We start from the raw sequence: 22,429 nt of genomic DNA, 5'->3' as shown, positions 1-22,429 counted from the left end.
CCTCTGAAAGTTTATGTGAAATTTTAAGAGGTGGTGTTTTTTGTTTGTTTGGTTGGGTTTTTTTTCCACTTCTGCAAATTTCATTGTTTTCAAAGTCCCGTCAACTCACCTTTTAACCCACTGTTTTGGCTTCTTCTCTTTGACAAAGATTGCTTAGAAACCACATGATGAATTCTTGTGTCTGACAGGTAGCAAGGTTTGACTATTCAGCCAGACTAAATTTCTTGCTTTTCAGCCTTCTGAATCTTTGGCTATTTTGTTTGTTTCTTTTGGTCTTGATGTTTTAATTGCAAAATTATGTAGTTTGCAGTTTCAATATCTATTTTTTTACATGATTTTATTTTATTATTTAAAATACTATTCTTTTTCTCATCCATTTGTTCTTAATGGCACTCTGTTCTTACACTTTTATATGACTGTTACATCTTTGACAACCTAATCATACTTAATTTTAATCATAATTCATATCAAGTTATTGTTAGGTGGCTCATAAAATTAATTTCTACTCATGTGAATTGATGTTCTGATTGTTGATTTGCTCAGCTACTGTTTTTAGCATTTTTGTGTGTGTATTTAGGAATTTTAGTACGTTGGCACATTTTGACAAGATTTTTAAAAATCTGTTTTTTTCTCTGTCTTCTGTTTTGCAGTTACCTAAATCCATCCCCTTGTACCCCAGTCATTGGTATTTAGAGCTCTTGTCCCATGATGATACTGGGATAGTGTAGATTGAGGGTGGTTTGGTTCAGTTCTTGGTTGTTAGACTGCACTAGTGTCCTCTCTCACCAGGCAGGGCCTCGAGAGAACCTCATACTAGTGCTGGCTTCAGGCACTGAGCCTGACTCAGAGTCCCACTTGCTTTCTGGGAGCTGAGCTCCCACCACCCCTGCCATCTTTGCCCACGAGAGTCAACAAACACACAACTTCAGCCCTGCTGACTTATTCAACTTTTTGTCTCTAGAAATACATCAACCATGCATCTTTCTTTTTCCTTCTCTCCTTCTTCCTTTCCCTTCTCTCCTTCTTCTTTTCCTTCCTTTCTTTTTATGCATTTTTTTCCTTAAATAACAACAATACAATTTTTGTATGATTTTGAAGGCAAAGAGGAACATAAAACATGAACTCTGTATCATCTGGATTGGAAGTACAAATTTACTTCTTAAAAGTGATTCCCACATTTTTTTAAATTAACATATCAATTTATTGAAATTACTGATAGAAAATATTCTGAAAGTAAATATCACAGGTCCCTGTTGTCAAGGCCAAAGCTTTCTTTCATCTTATTATGATTAATTGGTTTTTTTTAAATTAATTTTTATTGGTGTATAGTTGCTTTGATTCCCCACATTTCTAAAATGCCTACATGCTCCTCGTGGTTGGAATCATACACAGTATTGAAACACTGTTAGACCTTGTATTCTCCCATTAGACTTTTTCTTTTTATGTAAATATTAAGATATGGAATAAGCCTTTTTGCAAACATACATTTATTCATTTATCAATAGATATTTGTTGAGGGCCAGGCACTGTTCTAGGTGATAGGAATACAGCAGTGAATGAAACAAAGTAATATGCAAACAGGTAAGTGTAAAATATTACAGGTACTGTTAAGATAGCATGGAATCAGAGGCAGCCCCAAACCCAGAAGCAAGCATCAGACACAGACAGAAAGAACTCAAAAAGATGCCCTCTCTTTCTGGTTCTCTGCTGTTCTTACAGAAAGTGGTTTCACTGATCACTAAGCCTTCTTTATTTGACATGTATAAAGATCTCTTATAAATTGATAAAGAAAATGGTCAAAAGATATTAACTATAATCAGATATTCTTAAGAGAAAATCAAATTTAAAATAAATATGTGAGAAAGATGTTTAACCCAACTAGTAATTTACAAAGTAGCAACAATGGGATTCTATTTCTTATCGCCTATGCCCTTCAATTTGACAGAGGCTTATTAAGATAACACTTGATTCTGATTTGAGTTTCCTGACACAGGTTTTTTTTTGGGGGGGGTGGTATTTTTAAAATATATAGTTTTAAAAATTGGAAGGAAAAAGTTAGCAGTGATATCTCTGATTCTTATTTTTTTAATTTTCTGTATTTTCTCATTTCTCTACAAATATAATGTATTGATTTTATAGTCAGAAAAACATACTGCACAGCCATTAGATCCATTTTTGAAGGCACGTGTTAACTTATCAAGTGACCCTTTCCTTTGGCATTGGCATATAGGTGTTCCCTCTGGCACATGTGTGCAATGACACAAATAAGATGACTTTAGTTAACCCCCAAGGAGTGAAGCTCAATATCTACAAGCAAAAAGTGGAACAGGCAATTAAGTCCTATGAAAAGTGAGTATTACACCTGGCTATTCTGTAATGGATGTGGAATTTGTTTTGGCTTGTTTTCCCTTCTTTTAGCTTAAATTTTTCATCTGGCGCAGCTATTTAACAATGGTCCATAAGGAATATTAACAGCAGCAGCAGCTAACATAAGGGGCTCCCTCTGTGCCAGCATTGCGTTAAGTACTGGGTTGGCCAAAAAGTTCGTTCGAGTTTTTCCCTAAGATGTTACAGAAAAACCCGAGCAAACTTTTTGGCCAACCCAATACTTTACCTGAGTATGTCCAACAGGGTTTTCAAGAAACCATCTTCCCTTTCCAAACTCTGTAGAAATCTCATGTTTCCATGAACTCTTTAAAGCTTTCCTTTTAGCAGAGTGAATTGGACCATTTTAGCATCTAACATTCTGTAAAGTGACACCATACCACAATAAAGAAATAAAACGCCACAATAATGAGATAATTTATTTAAACAATTTTTATATCAAAATCAAGAAGATGACCAAGTTGACTACAGTGAAAACTGTACTCTTAAATAGCCACTGTGTTAGTACTGAGTTAGGGGGCCTTTTTTCCCAAGGGCAAATAACCCAGGGTTTGCCAGGCAACTGCCAGGCTGGAGAAGGAGACCCAGGTGGGAAGGAGACCCAGGGTCCTTGAATCCCAGCCCCTTCCTGGGGCCTGGCTCCTTCTGGCCTGACCCGGGAGCCCGCCTCAGAGTGTTGGTGGAGAACACAGCTCTGGGGCTAGAATCTCACCCACTCCCAGCTCTCTAATCACCTCCGCACCCTGCCCCTCAGCACTTAATTAGTCCTTGGTGCACACGCTTAATTAAACTTTGAGCTACCCAGCTCCTCCAGGCAAGCCTATTCTTGGTTCTGGAAGCTGTGCAATTGGGTTTTCATTTACCACCATGTGGTTGGGAAAAAGGTAATAAAGTACGCCAAAGTGAACGACGGGGCCCAGGCCAGCATTTACTGATCTGCTGTCATTTTGCAGTGTGTCTAGTGTGTGTTCAAAAAAAAGTATAAAGCCTGACTTGTGTTGCCTGGAGTGCACGACCCAGCGCAGAGGCTGGCCTTTCTGCCCCACGCCCATCACAGTCCTCTCCAAATCTCCTTACACTTGAGCCTCCTCCACTGCCCTTGCCTGAGAGCTGAGGCTGTGTCGCATGGGCTCCTGCAGCTGCCTCCACGGGCTTCTCAGGACTTCTCTGAGTCTTTGTGGGCCCTTTGTTTCTCTCAAAGGCAGGCTGAACTCTGCCAAGGCTCGCCCTGCCCTGTGGGCCTGAGACTTTGCTCTGTAGGTACCCTCTTACTGGTTCTGGCCCTCTTCTCCGCCTCCCCACCCCTGCACCAGGCAGTCCTTCCCTTGCCTTGAAGCTCCACTGCCCCTCTTCCTGCCCCCTCCCACCAGCTGTCCTCTTTCTTCCCTTCTTGCCTCAGCGCCAATGGCCCTCCCCAGAGAGGCCTTTCCCCAATGACTCTGCACCACCCACCTTGCGTGTGGCCCTCGGAGCACTCACAGCTTCTGTACAGGCCTGTCCCTTCCCCATGAGGATGTCAGCCCCCGAAGGCAGGGGCTGGGCTGCTTGCTTTCCCCCTGGTCTCCTCTTCCTAGCAGGTGTCACTATATATATATATATATATATATATATATATATATATATATATTTGACTGTTGGAATTTAATTTGAATTTGATCTAATTCAAGTTTACATATTAAAATTGATCCAATTCAGTTATTCAAAAGGAAATATAATAATATCATTCATATTGTAATTTAATTTGCTTGACTCATTCAAATATTTGAGTGCAGTAATTACCTGGTCTGTGAAAGCCTGATGCAAGGCCATGAGCTGGGGCTTTGAGGTCAGATAGCTCAGGGGTTTCATTCTTGGCTCTGACAGCTACTTGACAGGTCATATGACACTTGTGAGCTTCATTTGCAAGAGCTGGCTCACAGGGCAGTTGTGAGAGTTATGTAAATTATATATAAAGAGCAACTAATGTTAATTATTTCCCTCTTTCATTCCCTATATCTGCTGATGCTAAAATAACCATAAATACATGGAATGGAAGGGTTACACAGCTCTTCCCACTGAGCTGACCCTTTCCCGAGAGTTTCCAGAAGGACAGGGACCCTTCCTTCCCAGGCAGAAGAGAGTCCTTCATTAATGGCAAAACCAAAATACAGACATAGTAGTGATTTGTTCCAGTTCTTACTTCCCAGTGAGTGAATCGGAAAAGCCTTTTAGTACCCTTAGAGGAATATTATACTATATTGTTTATTAAAATGATATGAATTTAAATATGATCATTAACATTTATTTTAATATGATTAATATTTGATATTATTGATTGCATTAGTATTAATTATTTGGTATTAATAACTTGATGTTTATTTTAAATGATTTATTTAATATTGTTATTTAATCATATTAACATTAATATTATACAGAACAAAGCTTCCTGATCTTTTGTATTCAATAGTATTTAAGAATTTTGCTGGCATTGGGCTTCCCTGGTGGCGCAGTGGTTGAGAATCTGCCTGCTAATGCAGGGGACACGGGTTCGAGCCCTGGTCTGGGAAGATCCCACATGCCACGGAGCAACTAGGCCCGTGAGCCACAACTACTGAGCCTGCGCGTCTGGAGCCTGTGCTCCGCAACAAGAGAGGCCACGATAGTGAGAGGCCCGCGCACTGCGATGAAGAGTGGCCCCCGCTTGCCGCAACTAGAGAAAGCCCTAGCACAGAAACGAAGACCCAACATAGTCAATCAATCAATAAGTAAATCTTTAAAAAAAAAAAAAAAAGCCTGTGCCTTTAAAAAAAAACCATATTAAGATGGTTTAAAAAAAAAAGCATAATTATTTAAAAAAAAAAAAAGAATTTTGCTGGCATAAATGTCAGTTCCCTTTTCCATCTTGCTTCATCTTTCTAAAGATATGCAGAATATGAAAAGATGAAAAGTAATTAATGAAACTTAATTTATCCCCATCTCATCCCCAATAAAACGTTTCTAAAACTTACCACCACAAGTAAGCCAGATAGAACCCTAAGTTCGTATGGTTAGGGGTGACCAAATGAGTGGGAAGCTTACAGTCCTCTGGCCAAAATAGTGACATAAACAAGCTATTTTGATCACACTTAGTGCCCATGTGTAGGAGTCCTTCTCGTTCAATGTTTTAAGAATTGCGGAAGCAGTTTTGGCTTTGTGTGTCTGAGCATAAGCTCTGAGTGAGGATTACCAGGGCTGGCTGGATTCTGGGGTGATTTTTCCACAGCTTGTGTTGTGACTCTAAGGTCAAGGTCTCAGCCCTCAGATCCACAGGAGAAGCATCAGTTCTGGCTCAGGGACCAGGCATAGTAACCTCTGCTTACCATCGATTTGCTTGGGCTGCTGACTAGACTTCTGAAGTGTCATTAGTTACAAGTTGCTTTGCAAATGAGCCACTCGGTACAAGTAGATTTGCAAACTAGAGGTAGAGAAAGCTAGTAAACGCTACGCTCAACCAAATTTCAGTCTCCTAAAACAAAGAGGAAAACTGTGGTTTGTCAAATCCCAGCATCCCACAAGGACTGCCCTCGTCCCGCACGCTTAGAGGCTTTCCCACGGTTGCCTTCCAGGACAGTGGAGCCGGGATTCGCACACTCTCTGTTGCCCTCAGCTCACACCCACTCGCTTTTTCTGCCCTGTGTGCTTTGAAATAGTTCAGTGAAGGCGGAAAACAGAGGAATAGTAGAGGCTATGAAAATACCCTCTTGGAAAAATATTTTCTGAAGAACCGAATTAAAATTAGAGACATGTCCTAGCTAATTGGACCCACATTCACCAACTGTTTCTGAGTGTCTAAGCCTCACCCTCCTTCAGAAGCTGGAGGGAATGAGCCTTAGTTATTCCTGGTCACTTTATACATACAGCTCGCAACTCCAAGGGTAGGTGGTGTTATCTTTGTTTTATCAATAAGAAAACTGTTTCAAAAAGTTATGTAACAGCTTCACACAGCGGCAAAGTGGAGATGCTGAGATTTGAACCCAGACCCACGTAGCTCCCAAGCCCTCGTCACACTCCCAGCCTCCCTACTCTACTGCCTGCACAAGGTTTAGACTTAAAAGGATTTACAGTTTTGTTTTGTTTTGTTTTTTCCCCAGAAATGCACACAAGCCTTAGAAGCCCTGATCATTGTTTCATCAACCACATCATTAAAGAAAACCATTTCCAAATAGGCCCCAAAGAACCAAAAACATCAAGAGACACAGGAGCAGAGCTGGCTTGTTTCCCACTTCCTGACTCTTTCTGTCACTTACAGAGCATTTACCTGTGTCAGACACAGTTCTGTGTGCGGTGCACATAACTTGCTCATTGAGTCTGCACTGCAGCACAGGGAGGGAGGTACTGTGATTACCCCCTTTCTACAGAAAAGTTGGCTACTGGCCCAAAGTCTCCCAGCTAATAAGAGGAGGAGCTAGCTGAGCTTTGGACCCAGGCAGTCTGGCTCCAGGGTCTGTGCTTTTCACCACCGTGCCAGACCCCCTTTCCATGATCTCACCAGGCCTGTGATGGGAGATCAGGGCAGGATAACACCACCCAAAGTGTGCTCCCAGAGCCCTGTGCCACGGACGCTGGGTCCAAGGATTAGAAGCATGCCTCCTGGGGAGAGGCTGTATTCTCCCACCCCATTTTATTGAAGCTATTTTGCTTCATGGAACACCAGCTCACAACCTGTGGAGCCAGTGTTCTGTGCCCTGTGCCCTAGTAAGCCTGATTTGGGTGATGATGTAGCACTACAGAACTGGGCTGGAAGCTCTGGAAAAAGCACCACTGATTGGTAACAAGAAAAGGAGCTGTAACTACCTGATAGAAAGCACTGGCTCCAACTTCCTCCTTTCTTCCTGGGTTGCCAGCATCTCTCTGCGAACGCGTTCGGTGAGCTTTAGTCTCAGCCCCACCAACTCTCGGTGCTGGATAAGTAAGGCGCTTCATCTGTCTGCCCCTCTCAGCGGCTGCATTTGGAAAACAAGGAGATCAGGCTGGTTGATCTCTAAAGTGTGTCCCAATCCTCTTATTTATGACCCTATTAACCTTTTTTTTTTTTGCTCTGAGAATCCAGACAGAAGAATGTCTACAGAAGGCAGGCTAAGGGCACACATATTTTTCCTTATGAAGAAAAGCAGTGGGTGTTTAGAAATATCTTCATGCAGAGATAATGAGTACCAGTTTGTTTGCTGCCTTTTCTCAGCCCAGGTTTTACCTGATCCAGCTGAGAGCTGTGCCCTCCTTTAATATTTAGCATGATTGCCACAAAGCCATGAGGCTTCCGCAGTGATGCTGAGGATGGGAGACACTCACATCCAATCTCTTTGAGCGAGTGGCAATGACATGGTCCAGCGGTGGTGGTGCTGCGTGGCGTGGGATCTCCCTGCGCGGGGTCAGCTTTTTGTCATGAACAAAATGAACTATTGCTACTAAATAACTATTGTTGATTTTTTTTTAAACAGGCGCCTGAATAAAATTGTTTGGCAAGCATTATCTCAAGAGGAAAAAAAAAAGTAAGTCAGTTTCTTCTCACTTTTCAAAAATTTTTTAAATTTTGGTGAAATTCACGTAACCTACAATTAACAGTTTTTAAATGTACAATTCAGTGGTATTTAAGTTATTCAAAATGGTGTGCAAACCACCACCTCCCTCTAGTTTCAAAACTTTATCATCTCAGAAAACACCTTGCACCCATTAAGTAATCCTTCCCCATTCCTCTCTCCCCCTCTGGTAACCACCAATCTGCTTTCTGTCTCTGTGAATCTGCATATTCTGGATATATCATATGAAGGGAATCATATATCATGTGACCTTTTGTGTCTGGCTTCTTTTACTTAGTTAATGTAAAAATTTAATGTTTTCAAGGTGCCTCCAAGTTGTAAGCATATGTAGTATTTCCTTCCTTGTTATGCCTGAGTAATGATCCATTGTATGTATATACCACAGTTTGTTTATCCATTCTCCCATTGATGGACATTTGGGTTGTGTCTACTTTGGGGCTTTTATGAACAATGCTGCAAAATGCGTAGAAGTTTCTGTGTGGACATGTGTTCTCATTTCTCTTGAGTACATACCTAGCCGTGGATATTCGGGGTCACAGAGTAATTCTGTGTTTAACTTTTTGAGGAACTGCCAAACTTTTTATTTACTTTCCGCAACTGCATCTTTTTACATTCCCACCTCATACATACAGCAATGTATGAGGGTTCTTGTTTCTCCACATTGTTGCCGACACTTGTTATTTTTCTTGTTTTAAAAAACTGAAGTCGAGCTTTCCTGGTGGCGCAGTGGTTAAGAAACCGCCTGCCAATGCAGGGAACACGGGTTCGAGCCCTGGTCCGAGAAGATCCCCTTAGCGGAGCAGCTAAGCCTGTGCGCTACAACTACTGAGCCTGTGCTCTACAGCCCGTGAGCCACAACTACTGAGCCCATATGCCACAACTACTGAAGCCCATGCACCTAGAGCCCACGCTCCACAATAAGAGAAGCCACCGCAATGAGAAGCCCACGCACCGCAACCAAGAGTAGCCCCCACTCACCACAACTAAAGAAAGCCTGCGTGCAGCAATGAAGACCCAATGCAGCCAATAAATAAATAAATAAATAAATAAATTTATATAAATAAATAAAAATAAAAGACTGAAGTCATCCTAGTGGGTGTGAAGTAATATCTCACTGTGGTTTTCACTTGCATTTCCTTAATGATCAATATTGTTGAACATTCTTTTGTGTGCTTGTTGGTCATGTGTACATCTTCTTCAGAGAAATATCTATTCAGGTCTTTTGCCCATTTGTAAATTGAGTAGTTTGTATTTTGTTGTTGAGTTGTAAGAGTTCTAGATATCAAACCTTATCAGATATATGATTTGCCAATATTTTCTCCCATTCTATAGATTGTCTTTTCACATTCTTGATAATGTCCTTTTTTTGCCCAAAAGTTTTTAATTTCTAGGAAGTCAATTTATCTATTTTTCCTTTCATTGCTCATGATTTTGGTGTCAAATCTAAGAATCTATTGCCAAATATGAAGTCATGAAGATTTACCACTGTGTTTTCTTCTAATACTTTTATGGTTTTAGCTGTTACATTTAGGTCATTGATCCATCCTGAGTGAATTTTTGTATATGGAGTGAGGTAGGGGTTCAACTTCTTTTTTTTGCATGAAGATACCCATTTTTTTCTAGTAACATTTGTATAAGAGACTATTTTCTAGTACCATTTTTTTAAGAGACTATATTGAACAGTCTTGGCATACTTGTCAAAAACCAATAACCATATATATTTGCATTTATTTCTGAACTCTCTTTCTATTCCATTGGTCTATATGCTTATTTTTATACCAGTACCACACTCTTCTGACAACTGTAGTTTTGTAGTGAGTTTTGAAATTGGGAAGTGAAAGTCTCCTAACTTTGTTCTTCTATTTCAAAATTGTTTTGTTATTTGTGGCCCATTGAAGTTCCATATGAATTTAAGGATTAGTTTTTTCATTTCTGCAAAAAAACCATTGGAATTTTGATAGGGATTACACTAAATCTGTAGGTCACTTTGGGGTATCTCCATTTATTTAAGTCTTCAGTTTTCTTCAGCAATATTTTGTAGTCTTCAGTGTACAAGTCTTTTACCTTTATATTATTTTATTCTTTTGGATACTATTGTAAATGGAATTGTTTTCTTAATTTTATTTCCAGCATATAGAAATATAACTAGTATTGCTAGTATGTAGAAATACAACTTATTTTTGTGTGTTGATCTTACAACTTTGCTGACTTTATTAGTTCTGGTAGTTTTGCAGTGGGGGGAATCTATGGAATATTCTATGTATAGAAATATGTCATCTACAAACAGAGATAATTTTACTTTTTTCCAACTTGTATGTCTTTTATTTCTTTCTCTTGCTTAATTGATTTGAGAATTCCAGTATAATATTGAATAGCAGTGGTGAAAGAAGGCATTCTTGTCTTGTTCCTGATCACAGGGAGAAAACTTTCAGTCTTTTATCATTGAGCAGGATGTTAGTTGTGGATTTTTCATAAATGCCCTTTATCATGATAAGGAAGTTCTCTTGTATTCCAAGTTGCTTGTTTTTATCATGAAAGTGTGTTTGTTGAATTTTGTCAAATGCTTTTCCTGCATCTATTGAGATGATCATGTGGGTATTTTTTTCCTCTGTTCTATTGATGTAGTGTATTAAATCAATTGATTTTCTTAGGTTGAACCACCCTTGCATTCTTGGGATAAATCCCACTTAGTCATGATGTATAATCCTTTTAATGGTCTATTGGATTTGTTTTGCTAGTAATATGGTGAGGCTGTTTAGTTCTATATTCATAAGCAGAAATGGTCATGTAGTTTTCTTCTCTTTAGCATCTTTGTCTGGCATTGGTATCAGATGAATCTTGTCCTCATATAAGGTATTCGGAAGTGACTCCTCTCTTCTGTTTTTTTGGGATTGAATAGGGTTGATGTTAATTGATCTTTTTATGTTTGGTAGAATTCATCAGTGAGGCCTTTTGGTCCTGTACTTTTCTTTGTTGGGGAATTTTTTGATTACTGATTCAATGTCTTTATTATAGGCTGTTGAGATTGTCTATTTTGTGTGAAGTCAGTTTTGGTAATTTGTGTGTTTCTAGGAATTTGTCCATTTGTATAGATTATCTAATTTGAAAACATACAGTTGTTCATATTATTCTCTATAATCCTTTTAATTTTTGTAAGATCAATAGTAATGTCCTTGCTTTTGTTTCTGATTTTAGTAGTTCTGTCTTTTCTCCTTCTGGTCAGCCTAGCTAAAACTTTGCCAATTTTGTTGATATTGTCAGAAACTAACTTTTCATTTTGTTGATTCTGTTATTTTTCTATTCTCTCTTTTGTTTATCATCTCTGCTCTTTCATATTTCCTTCCTTCTGCTGGCTTTGGATTTAGTTTTCTCTTCTTTTTCTTGTTCCTTAAGGTGTACACCTAGGTTGTTGATTTGAGATGTTTCTTCCTTTTTACTAGACATTTACAGCCAGAAATTTCCCTCTGACCATTGGCTTTGCTGCATCCCACATGTTTTTATATATTGTGTTTTCATTTTTATTTATCTCAACGTATTTTCTAATTTCCAATTTCTAATAGTGATTTCTTCTTTGACCCATTGGTTGTTTAAGAGTGTGGTGTTTAAATTTGTACGTATTACTTCCAATTTTCCAGTTTTATCTCTGTTATTATTTCTAGCTTCATTCCACTGTTCTGGAAAAGGTACTCTATATGATTTGATCTTTAAAATATTTTGAGAATTGCCTTACAACCTAACATATGGTCTGTCCTGGAGAATGTTGCATGTGCATTTAAGAATACTTACTCTACTGTTGTTGGGTGAGGTGTTCTATATATAAATCTAGTTGTTTTATAGTGTTTTCTAGTTCTCTGTTTCCTTTGTGATCTTCTGTCTGGTTGTTCTGTTATTGAAAGTAGGATATTGAAGTCTCCTTTTTGTACAACTGTCTGTATCTTCCTTCGATTTTGTCAGTGTTTGCTTCATATACTTTTGGGCTCTGTTGATAGATGCATATGTATTTACAGTTGTTATGTCTTCTTGATGATTTGACATTTTTATTAATATAAATAATGTCCTTCTTTTTCTCTTGTAAAAGTGTATGACTTAAAATCTATTTTATCTGATATGAGTATAATCATTCCAGCTCTCTTTTGGTTATTATTTGCATGGAATATCTTTTTTCATTTTATCACGTTCAACCTATTTGTGTCTTTAAGTCTAAAGTGGGTCTCTTTATAGTAGCATATAGTTGGATCACGGTTTTTTTAATCCATTCTGCCTATCTCTGTCTTTTAACTGGTGAGTTTAATCCATTTACATTTACAGTAACTACTGATAATGAAGGACTTACTTCTGTCATTGTGCTATTTGTTTTGTATATGTCTTGTCTATTTTGTTTCTCAATTCCTCCAATATCGCCTTCTTTTGTATTTGATTTTTTTTCTAATGTATCATTATGATCCCTCTTCATTTCCTTTTTTGCAGTTTTTCATTATTTTCTTAATGATTACACGGAGATTACAGTTAACATCCTAAATTTATAACAAAGTAGTTTGAATTGATATCAACTTATTTTCAATACTGTACATTATCTCTGTTTCTATCCAGCTCCATCCCCTGTTTATATTGTTATTGTCACAAATTACATCTTTTACATTCTGTGTCCGTTTATAATCATTGTTTTCTGCATTTGTCTTTTAAATAATATAGGAAACAAAAGAGGAGTTACATACCAAAAATACAAGAATATTAGCTTTTATATTTACTTATGTAGTCATCTATGCCAGTCATCTTTATTTCTTCATATGGCCAGTGTAACTTGTCTTCCAGCGTCCTTTTATTTCATCCTGAAGAGCTCTCTTTAGCATTTCCTGTATGGGGAAGCCCTACTAGCAACAAACACCCTTGGCTTTTGTTATGTGTTAACAAATGTGTTAATTTCTCCTTCATTTGTGAAGGATAGTTTTGCCAGATATAGAATCCTTGCTTGATAGTGTTTTCCTCTCAGCATTCTAAATATACCATATCAATGGGACTTCTCTGGTGGTCCAGTGGTTAAGACTCTGCACTTCCAGTGCAGGGGGCATGGGTTCGATCCCTGTTCAGGGAACTAAGATCCCATATGCCATGCGGTGCGGCCTAAATAAATAAATAAATAAACAAACAAACCCTATCGCTGCCTTCTGGACTTCATGGTTTCTGATAAGAAATCAGCTGTTGATCTTATTAAGGATTTCTTGTTCATGAGCCACTTTTGTTCCTTTCAAGATTCTCTGTTTGTCTTTGTCTTTCAACAGTTTGATTGTAGTATAGTGTCTTGGTATAGCTCTCTTTGAGTGTATTCTGCTTTTCATTCACTGTGCCTCTTGGATTGTGTAGATGTATGTCTTCCATCAAATTTGGAGAGTTTTTGGCCATTATTTCATTTTTGCCTAATATTTTCACCCTTTTCTCTCTCATTTCCTTTTGGCACTCTCATAATGCATATGTTGTTAAGCTTGATAGAATCCCATATGTCCTTTAGACTCTTCTTCATTCTTGTATTCTTTCTGCTCCAGAGATTATGTAATCTCATTTGATCTATCTGCAAGTTTGCTGATTCTTTCTCCTGCCTGCTCAAATCTACTGTTAAAACCCTCTAATGAATTTTTCATTTCACCTATAGTACTTTTCAGCTCTAGAATTTCTGTTTGGTTCATTTTCATAATTTCTCTTTATTGATATTGTCTAGTTGCTCATATATCATTCTGAGGATTTCATTTAGTTCTTTGTCCATGGTTCCCTTCACCTCTTTGAGCATATTTAAGACAGTTATTTTAAAGTCTTTCTCTACCAAATCCAGTGTCTGGACTTCATCTGTCAGTTGCCTTTTTTCCATGTGAATGGGTTATATACTTCCATGTTTCTTTGTATTCTTTGTAATTTTTTATTGAGAACTGAACATTTTGGACATTGTAACGTAGTAACTCTGGAAATTAGATTCTCTACCCTCCCCAGAAATTTCTATTGTTGCCTGATGAAGGCTGCAGTTGTCTCTTTAGTGTCTTTCCACACTATTTTTGCAAAGACTATATTCCTTGTCATGTGTGTTCACTGAAGTATTGTTTCATCTCTGTGGTCAGCCAGTGACCTGACAGAGATTTCCCTAAATGCAAGCCTCTCTCTTCATCAAGCATTCGCCTGGATACTGTAAGTATTCAACTAGATTCCAGAATTCCAAAATCGCTAATTCTATCCATAGTTGTTTTGGTGAAAAGACAAATTCCTTGATTTCTCTACTCCACCATCTTTCGTGACATCACTTCCCTCCTCACTATCTAAAGCAAGGTTTGAGTAAGTTATGAGGCCTTTATTATATTGAGATAGTTTCCTTCTATTCCTAGTTTGTTGAGTGTTTGATTTTTTAATCACGAAAGAGTGTTGAATTTCGTCATGATTTTGCTGTATCAATTGAGATGATCAAGTGGTTTTTTTCCTTCATTCTGTTACTGTGATGTATTATATTGATTCATTTTTGTATGTTGCATTCCAGGAATAAAATCTCACTCTTCATGGTGTATAATCCTTTCATAATATGCTGTTGAATTTGGTTTGCTAGTATCGTGTTGAGGATTTTTGAATCAATGTTCACAAGGAATATTGGGCTGTAGTTTTCTTGTAGTATCTTTGTCTGGCTTTGGTATCAGGGTAATGCTGGCATCATAGAATGAGTTTCAAAATGTTCCCTCTTCTTAAATATTAAATATTTGGAAGTATTTCCAAAATACTTGGAAGTATTTGAGGAGGATTGGTGTTAGTTCTTCTTTGAATGTGTGGTAGCACTCTCCATGGAAGCTACATAGTGCTGAGCTCATGCTTGTTGGAAATTATTTGCTTACTGATTCAGTCTCCTTACTAGTTATAGGTCTGTTCAGATTTTTTATTTCTTCCTGACTCAGTCTTAGTTGGTTATAATTTTATAGGAATTTATCCATTTCTTCTAGATTATCCATTTTGTTGGTGTATCATGGATCATAGTAGTCTTTTATGATCCTTTTTATTTCTGTGACAACAGTTGTAATGTTCGCTCTTTCCTTTCTGATTCTAGTTATTTGAATCTTCTCTTTTTTCCTCTTAATCTAGCTAATAAGCATTTGTCATTTTTGTTGTTCTTTCCAGAATCTAACTCTTAGTTTCATAGATTTTTTTCTATTGTTTTTCTATACTCTATTTCACTTATTTCTGCTCTAATCTTTATTTCCTTCTTTCTGCTAACTTGGGTTTAGTTTATTCTCCATTTTCCCAGTTCCTTTAGGTGTAAAGTTAAGTTGTTGATTTGAGATTTTTCCTCTTTTTTAATGTAAATATTTAGCACTATAAATTTCCCTCTTATGACTGCTTTTGCTGTATCTTAGATATTTTGATATACTGTATTTTTATTTTAAAATATCTCAAGATATTTTATAATCTCCCTTATGATTTCTTCTTTGACCCATTGGTTGTTTAAGAGTGGATTGTTTAATTTCCACATATTTGTGTATTTTCCAGTTTTCCTTCTGCTACTGATTTCTAGTTTTATTCCATTGTTATTGGAGATTATACTTTATATGATTTAATCTTAAAAACTTTTAATACTTGTGTTCTTACATGTGGTTTATCCTGGAGAGGATGTTCCATGTGCACTTAAGAAGAATATGTATTCTGCTGTTGGCTGGTGATGTGTTCTGTATATGTCTGTTAGGTCTAATCTGTTAGGTCTAATTAATCTACAGTGTTTTTCAAGTCCTCTGTTTCTTTATTGGTCTTCTGTTTGGTGGTCTATCCATTATTGAAAATGAAAATTGAAATCTCCTCCTTTTATAGTGTTTCCTTCTATTTCTCCCTTCAATTCTGTTAATGTTTGCTTCTATATTTGGGAACTCTGAAATTAGGTGCATATATATCTATGATTGTCATATCTTCCTGGTGGATAGACCCTTTTACCATTATATAATGTCCTTCTTTGTCCTTGTGACAACTTATGACTTTAAATAGTCATAATTTGCTTATTTATTTCTTCTGATTGACGAAGAGCTTTTGAAGCTCTCTAGTGAATTTTTCAGTTATTGTATTCTTTTTATATATATATCTTTATTGGAGTATAATTGCTTTACAATGTTGTGTTAGTTTCTGCTGTACAACAAAGTGAATCAGCTATATGTATACATATATCCCCGTATCCCCTCTTGAGCCTCCCTCCCACTCTCCCTATCCAACACCATTAGGTCGTCACAAAGTACCAAGCAGATCTCCCTGTGCAATGCAGCAGCTTCCCACTAGCCATCCATTTTGCTCATTTATTGTATTCTTCAGATCCACAATTTCTGTTTGGTTCTTTTTATAGTCTCTATATCTGTTGATATTCTCATTTTGTTCATGCATCATTTTCCTGATTTCATTTAGTTGTCTGTATTCTCCTTGAGCTCATTGAGCATTTTTAAGACAGTTATTTTCAATTGTTTGTCAGGTAATTCATAGATCTCCTTTCTTTAGGGTAGATTTCTGGAGATTATTTTGTTCCTTTGATTGGGCCATCTTTCTCTGTTTCTTTGTAAGCCTTAGTATCTTTAGGCAATATTTGGGCATTTGATAAAACAAACATTTCTCCCAGTCTTTACAGATGGCTTCTTACAGGGGAAGACCTTTACCAATCATTCTGGCTAGAGATTCTGGGACCCTCTCACACCTTTTCTGGGGATATGTCTTCTCTAGGCTTGTGCATGTCATTTCCCGGTTGAGGAGGTTTTGCCCGTTTTTTTCTCAGGAACCCGTAATCTCTTGCTCTCCCTGGTGTCTGTCTTTGGTACTGCAGTATCTCTGGTGCTGTAACCACCCATGAAATTTGCCTTTGTTCTCAGCTGCCCCAACCTGGCATCCAAAGTATACTGCCATTTTTATCAACATTCTGAGTCAAGTGAGACAGAAGCCAGTCTCTCAGGCAGCCCTACAAAAGACCAAAATGTTGGATACATGTTGAATAGGAGTTTTCTCCCAGTTGCTCTGCAGTGTGGCAGGGAAGGGGAGGGGCTTGGCCAGACAAAATGCAACACATTTTCCTACTCGCTTCAATGCCTACTCTTCTTGGCTTTGTGCTCCTGGAGGGCTGGTACATTTTAACTGGTTTCTAGAATTCTCACAAAGGCAGTTTGGTCTTTGTATGGTTAAGTCAGCATCTTTGTGGGGGAATGAGGGCCTGGGGTTTCTCATTTCACCATTTTGCTGACATCACACCAATTTAGATTTTTTAATAAGAATTTTTGCTGTCTTCTGTTGACAAGTTTGTTTGTGGATTGAGTCCTGTGACTGTACTGGTTTAACAGTGTGCTCTTCCAACACCCAACATCTAAAAAATGCCATGACATTTTCAGCAAGAAGAGAATGACAATTATGAAATGTTTTTCCTCCCCCATGTCCCTAAATCAATCAATCCCTGTACCCTCTTCCATGAGTATCTGACTCAGAAGTACTGGGACTGGAAACAGAATCCAGGACTTGGGACCTCCACACCCCATTGGGTTCCCCTGGAATCACACAGCTTGTTCATCAGCTGATAGAAAGTTTGGCTTCTGTTCTTTGTGTACCAAAACAGTGAACGCAGAAAGTTTAGGCCTATTTAGGCTTATAAGAGGAGAGAAGATAAAAATAGATAAAATGAGCTAATAGGAGAATTACTGCACTGAGACAAATATTTGGGTTTAGTGTTTCCTTTGTTTTCCAGAGTCACTGCTAGGCATAGTTGTGTGAAATTTCTTTGAAACTCACTGTTGGTTCTGCCAAATGTTAGACCTAGGGAGAAAGGAATGGGTTCCAAATACGCTGAAAAAATTGTTGAAAAAATAACTTATGTGTATCAAACTTCTATAAAATCAGATCATCAAATTAGGTAATGGGGAAAAGTGTCTACCATGACTCGGAGATGATTGTTTCTAACTTGCATAAACTACCAAAGCCCTAACGGGCCAGAAGGCATGGCTGTGATTCTGTCAACTGACACCTGACATCTGCTTTGACAGGTGTTTCTCAGGGGAGGGTTTACAGAAAAACCATCTTTCCATATGTTTTCTATTATGATCACTTTATGTTTCTCTTTCTTCTTCTTCTTTTTTTAGGTTAGGTGCAAACAAACCAATGTGTTACTTAGAAAACAAGGCAGCTTTAAACAAGGCATTAGAACGGTTGAATTGGCCCATTTCATTGAAGGAGCTGTCAGTGCTGGAGAATGAAATCCTAGCTGGGAAAATGTACATGCAGCAGGCCATGGAGCTCCAGGAGGGTGCCAAGAAGGAGAATCATGTGAGCAGGGCGCTTGAAGAGGTGTGTACCGTGGAGGTGTTTGTATTCCCTCCCTCCCTCCTATCCCAAGCCCTTGCCATCCCTGTGCTGGCCTGCCCTCTCTCCCACCTCCCACTGCACTGATCTCTAGGAGTTACAGCCAACCCACTTAAGGTCTCAGGACTTCTTTCAACAGAAAGGAAATGCCATTTGATTTTACTCTGGCCTTATTTTTTAAACAATACATGCTTTAATTGAAAAATAAAGCTAAACAGAAGTATCATGTAGTGATTAAAAGCCTGGACTTTGATATGAGCCAGACCAAAGTCCGGCCTCAGATCTGCCACCTAATCCCTGTGTGATCTTGGCCAGTGACTCTGTCTCTCTAAACCTTAGGGGGTTTTTTTTAATCTGTAAAATAAGAGTGTTAATAGTATCTGCCTCATAGGCTTGTTATGGAAGTAAAATGAGCATTTAAAGTACTTAGTATTGAAAGCTCCCCCCATAAGTGTTTGCAATTATTATTACTAGTAAAACAGACCTTCTACAAGGAAAATTTATCTGGCAGCCATATTATTTATTACCACTTTGTATCATTTACTTTTAATTGTTTTTCTTCCTTGAATAAATTTTACACATAATTGCAGTTAGAGTGTCCATAATCATTTTATGGTCTGCCTTTCACTTTAGCATTGTCTCATATATTTTCTGTGTTTTTGCTGAATCATCAGACTGATATTTTTTGTGGTTACATAATATTCCATGATGTGTAAATACCCTGATTTGTTTAACTCTTCACTGGATGTTGGACATTTGAGGGTTTTTTCCAATTTTCTTCTCTTTCACATCATGTTTTAATGCTTCTATAGTGCATATAGTTGAACTATTTTGCTAGGATAAATTCTTAGGTATGGGATTCTTGGACCAAAGGACATGAACATTTGGGGGCTCTAAATACTTGCTGCCTGTGTAATATCCTCTTCCTGACTATAGTAGGGTGTGTGTAAACCTGGAACAGTTCATCCAGAATCTTACTGAGTTCTATATAATTTTCATATATTCACCATATGATAGTCTAAAATATATCCAAGGAAGTGACCTTTGAGATTCATCTTTTTTGATTTCAGTCTTTGCTAAGTGATACCAGCTTTGCCTGGTTTTAAATTCTGTATTTGCTGTTCTAGATTCTTGTGTTTTATTTGCTTATTTTTATTTAATTTTATTTTCCCCCTGCAAATGGCTTTTTTTCCTTCAGTGTAGAAAGCTATTTCTTTTGTGCAGAGTGCAAAAGTTTTATCATATTTTTACTTATATTTGTTTTTATTTATTTTATTTATTTATATATATTGGGGGGGGTTGTTTTTATTCAAAGTGACCTCCTCAAAGAGTTGTTCAGTCTTTCCTTGGAAGGCGCCCAAGGCATCTGATGACCCCAAACATATGGCTGTCTATTGGCCTTCCTCACGTAGATGCCCTGTAAACACCAAGAATCAAGAAGACTGAAAATGAATTGACTCCCTCTTCCTGGAAATCTGCTCTTCGTTTCCTCATGCTTCTTCCTCTCTGTTCTTTCATTTATTCACTGAAATATGTATGAGTTCCTATGAGGTACCAAGCCCTATTCTAGGCACTAGAGGTACCTAAACACATGGACCAAGTCCCACTCTTATTCTGCTTGAGGTGAACAGATAGGTTCTAAATGATGGACTTTCACATGTTGAGCTCTGGTGACATTACTGCCTAACAGCAGAATTTGCAAGCATTATTCTTTTATCTATACTTTATATTAAATGTTAAAATGGGAAGTGTTGCTAATGGAGTGAAAAGAAGCCTCTTGTGTTTCAGAACGTAGTGTAGTCTCCTGAATTTGTGGGAATCAAAAGCTCATTGTTCATGGGATATGAATTAATTGCTCTATTTCTTTATTCCCTTGTCCACAGAGTGGGAATTAAAATAATTTCCACAATTTCTTCATCCAGAAACATTTGTTCACTCCCTACCATGGATCAGATTCTGTCCTTGGCACAGGTGGTCTCAGCCTGCCACAATCTTCTCTCTTTCCTTGGGGCCTCCCAAGGTGATACTATACATTGGACACAAAATAGGGGTTTGTTAACAGCAACGGAGACATGGACCCAGCCTAGTGGAGGAGACATACTGGCATAGAACATAACCTCTGTGAGAGCTGAGATCTTGTCCGGCCTTACTTGTAGCTGTATCCATAGCTACATCCACTGAGAATGATGCCTGGCACACAGTGGACACGCAAAAATATTTATTGAAGGAATGAAACCCAGATCCTTATAGCAGAGTATTATAAATATGACAACAGAGGCATAGCCATAGAACAACTGGAAGATGGGAAAAAGCGAACGATTCTGGCTGAGGGTTTGAGGAAGTCTTCATGGAGGGGATGATTGAATTTGGTCTGGAAGGATGTGTAGGAATTTGAGGGGGGGAGTGTGAGAAATGTTCTGAGTGAGAGAAACTGTTTGTGCAAAGGCAGGAAGGTGGAAAGAACATGGCATGTTCACCAGGGGCGTGGCAGGAGACAAGACGGGAAAGGGAAGATGGCCCCAGAATACAAGGAACTTGGAAATCTCTCCTAGGATCAGGAACCAAGCCTGTAGGAAATGGATACCAGCGAGGGATTTTCAGCAAGTGGAGGACATGAACAGATTTGTGTCTTGGAAAGATTATTTTGGCAGTAAGATGAGGCTTAATGTAGGGGGGAAAGACCAAAACCAGGTGCAGACTCCACTGAGAGGTGTTGAGTCCTTGAGTCAAGCCGGTACATTGGGGAGGGAATGGGTGAAAGAGATACCAGTTGGTGGAAAGTGAATGTGTGGGGTGAGCCAGAGGGCAACGTTGAGGATACCCACAAACGTCCCGTCTTGGACAACTGGGAGACAGAGGCACGGTTAACCACCACATCCGTGTCACCTCTGCTCCGCAGAGAGACAGCCCCTCTAAACACCCTGTCATTCTCTAACCCCTTCCCACATTTTTGTTTTCTTCACAGCACGTTTCACCACCTTACATTATGTACGTATTTGTTCATCATCTGTCTCCTCCACTGGAATGAGGGTGGGACTTGGTCCGTTGTGTTCTAGGTATTCCTAGTGTTGCTGGAGTATTGCTTGGCACCTTGTAGGCACTCCCAGGTATTCGAATGAATATATGAATGAAAGAACAAGAGGAAGAGGTACCATGAGAGGCAGAGTGGATTTTCAGGGAAAGATAACTCACTTTAGGTCCTCTTGATTCTTAGATGTCCACAGGGCATCCCGGCGAGAAAGGCCGATAGGCAGCCATGTGTTTGGAGCTTAGGAGAGAAGTCCATGTTAAAGAGATAGATTTGGAGGTCATTTGAGGTGCTGAGAAAGGAAGAGGAGACTGTGGAAAGGGCCAAGACGGGAAAGCTAGAGGAGCAGAAAGCCCAGGGTAGGGAGCTATGATGCCAGAGCCTGAGGAGGAGACATGGCAAGAGCCCTGGGTCTGGAGTCAGAGAGACCTGAATGCAAGTCTCAGCACTTCCAGATGTGGACCTTCCTTAGGCACTCTAAGCCTAGATCCCTCATCCTTAAATTAGAAAAATCACAGTAGCCACCTGCAAGATGGTTGTGAGACAATGCGCATAACATGCTCAGTACAGTGTGCCGCGCTAAATGCTCAACAGGAAATGCCCTCAACACACCTTGCCCGTCATTGCTATTTCCATTGTTAAAATATTACTGAGGAAAGTCATACAGGATGATGTCTGAAAACCATTTGATTTTCAGGAGGGAGATCGTTAGTGATCTTAGCCAGAACAATTTTGGTGGCATTTTGGGAGTGGAAGCCAGTGTGCAGCGGATGGAGAAGTAGAGAGCAGTGGAGAAAGTAAATACAGGAAGTGCAGACTTTTTTGTTCAAGATCTTCCTAGAAAGCAAAGGAGAAAAAATGGAGGGAACTTGATGTGGGAGCCAGAGTGAGGAAGACATTGAGTTTGTGTAATGGTATTGATGAGTCCACTGCTGCCCCCTTTCTTGGTCAGGGGCTAAGGCTGTCCTTTTACTGCCCTGTCCCTACATAGGGTGACCAAAGCCCCCACTGTCAGTTCAGGAAAGCACCCATGTGCCCAGGACAATAGTCCATAGGTAATGAATGGGCGGGGAGGGGTTCATAGGTGGTAGCTCATCTACAGAGTTCTTTCCACTCTCAGCATGGCCCTCTG

General features: G+C 38.9%; 1 protein-coding gene across 1 annotated transcript in view; it reads left to right on the top strand.

Annotated features, from left to right (window-relative positions):
* The window catches only part of VWA3B (von Willebrand factor A domain containing 3B), a 215,020-nt gene that overhangs the window by 160,957 nt on the left and 31,634 nt on the right, over nucleotides 1-22,429 (top strand). Inside the window, exons 20-22 of the mRNA XM_082427390.1 lie at nucleotides 2,231-2,349; nucleotides 7,842-7,892; nucleotides 18,050-18,254. Of these exons, the coding sequence (XP_082283516.1) occupies nucleotides 2,231-2,349; nucleotides 7,842-7,892; nucleotides 18,050-18,254 (375 nt within the window). The remainder of the gene's footprint in view (nucleotides 1-2,230; nucleotides 2,350-7,841; nucleotides 7,893-18,049; nucleotides 18,255-22,429) is intronic.

This window comes from Balaenoptera physalus, assembly GCF_965194825.1.
Source record: "Balaenoptera physalus genome assembly, chromosome: 15".
In the NCBI taxonomy this organism is placed as follows: domain Eukaryota; kingdom Metazoa; phylum Chordata; class Mammalia; order Artiodactyla; family Balaenopteridae; genus Balaenoptera; species Balaenoptera physalus.
This window is presented reverse-complemented; position numbering and strand designations above follow the sequence as displayed.